Below are 1,182 nucleotides of genomic sequence, written 5' to 3' on the forward strand. Positions count from 1 at the left end.
TACAAAATTTCTTTACAACAAGGTTCTTCTCTTCTTACTGCATACCTTCAATTGTTCCTTCAGCATAACCACTTCCATTCTAAGGCCATCTCGCTCACTCCTTATGGAATCAAAGAACTCTTTCTGCCTTTCTAACGCCTGAGTTTTTACAGCACAAACAGAGAAGGCAGGAAGACAAGAAGGGAGAAGAGACAAGTGAACAAGTAAAGACTATATAAAGCAGGTTAACAATAAGAATGAACAGGCTTTAGATGTTCAGAAATTAATGGAGCTGACATGCAGGGAGAAAATAAAGGAAAATTAACTGATTAAAGAGCTAAATTTATAAATGCAGATGTATCACATTTAAAAAATGTCTGGCTAAATTCAAGATTTCAAGCTTATGAGATCATACTTAAGACTTGGTTCTCAATCTCCAACCCTAATTTTTCAATAGCTAGCCATAATATAAAGCAGCTAAAGACAGATTTTCATTTATGACCAGATTTCTACAGTTTTATCAGGTAAATCCTAATCCTTATTCCCATGTCACATTTGTGTTGAGTATTATATCTGTATCAAAATACAAAAGAGATTTTTTAAAAGATGGCATGACATCTCTTAATAGCCTCCCTGGAATTCTTATATTCTATCACAGATGTAAGTAACATGGATAATTGTGACAAGTTACTCAACAGAGTAACAGCTCAACAGCTTCTTTTGAGTTTTAGGATGCCTCTTGTGCATATTTTACTACTGTGTATAACAAGCATAATGAATTCATGAAATTATGTTAGCAGTGGTGAATGCTAGCTTTTCTACATTTTATTTCAAATTATCAGAAATTACCACTGAACATCATCAAGGACAAATAACTTGCAAGTCCTCCCCCACGCGAACTCTCTCTGAGAAATGAGTTTTTCACTGCTCATCCCCAATTACACAACTTAATTTATGGTTTCACTCCTGCAGAAAAAGTAACATTTTTCTGTGCAAAGCAGCAAGTATTTGCTTCGGATTCAGCCGATTCAGAAGGGTAGTAATTTGATTCGGAGATTCAAATCACTTTCCTGATTCAATTCAGCTAAATCAGATCTGAAGATTCAACCATAGACTAAACAGACAGCAGTCCTCATCATGCTGGACACAGCTGCATCCAGCTGGTAAGTCTGTTGTGGTAGGCAGAGGTGGGGAGGGAAGGGG

At 36.4% G+C, this 1,182-nt stretch overlaps 1 protein-coding gene across 9 annotated transcripts in view; it reads right to left on the reverse strand.

Moving 5' to 3' along the window:
• The window catches only part of LRRFIP1 (LRR binding FLII interacting protein 1), a 249,245-nt gene that overhangs the window by 25,267 nt on the left and 222,796 nt on the right, over positions 1 to 1,182 (reverse strand). Inside the window, exon 14 of one of the 9 annotated variants that reach the window (XM_019523333.1) lies at positions 46 to 138. The exons of the other annotated variants lie outside the window; for them this stretch is intronic. Coding sequence (XP_019378878.1) covers positions 46 to 138 — 93 coding nt within the window. The remainder of the gene's footprint in view (positions 1 to 45; positions 139 to 1,182) is intronic. 9 annotated transcript variants of the gene reach the window in all.

Source organism: Gavialis gangeticus, unplaced genomic scaffold (genome assembly GCF_001723915.1).
Source record: "Gavialis gangeticus isolate Ggan-Ray unplaced genomic scaffold, GavGan_comp1, whole genome shotgun sequence".
Classification (NCBI taxonomy): Eukaryota; Metazoa; Chordata; order Crocodylia; family Gavialidae; genus Gavialis; species Gavialis gangeticus.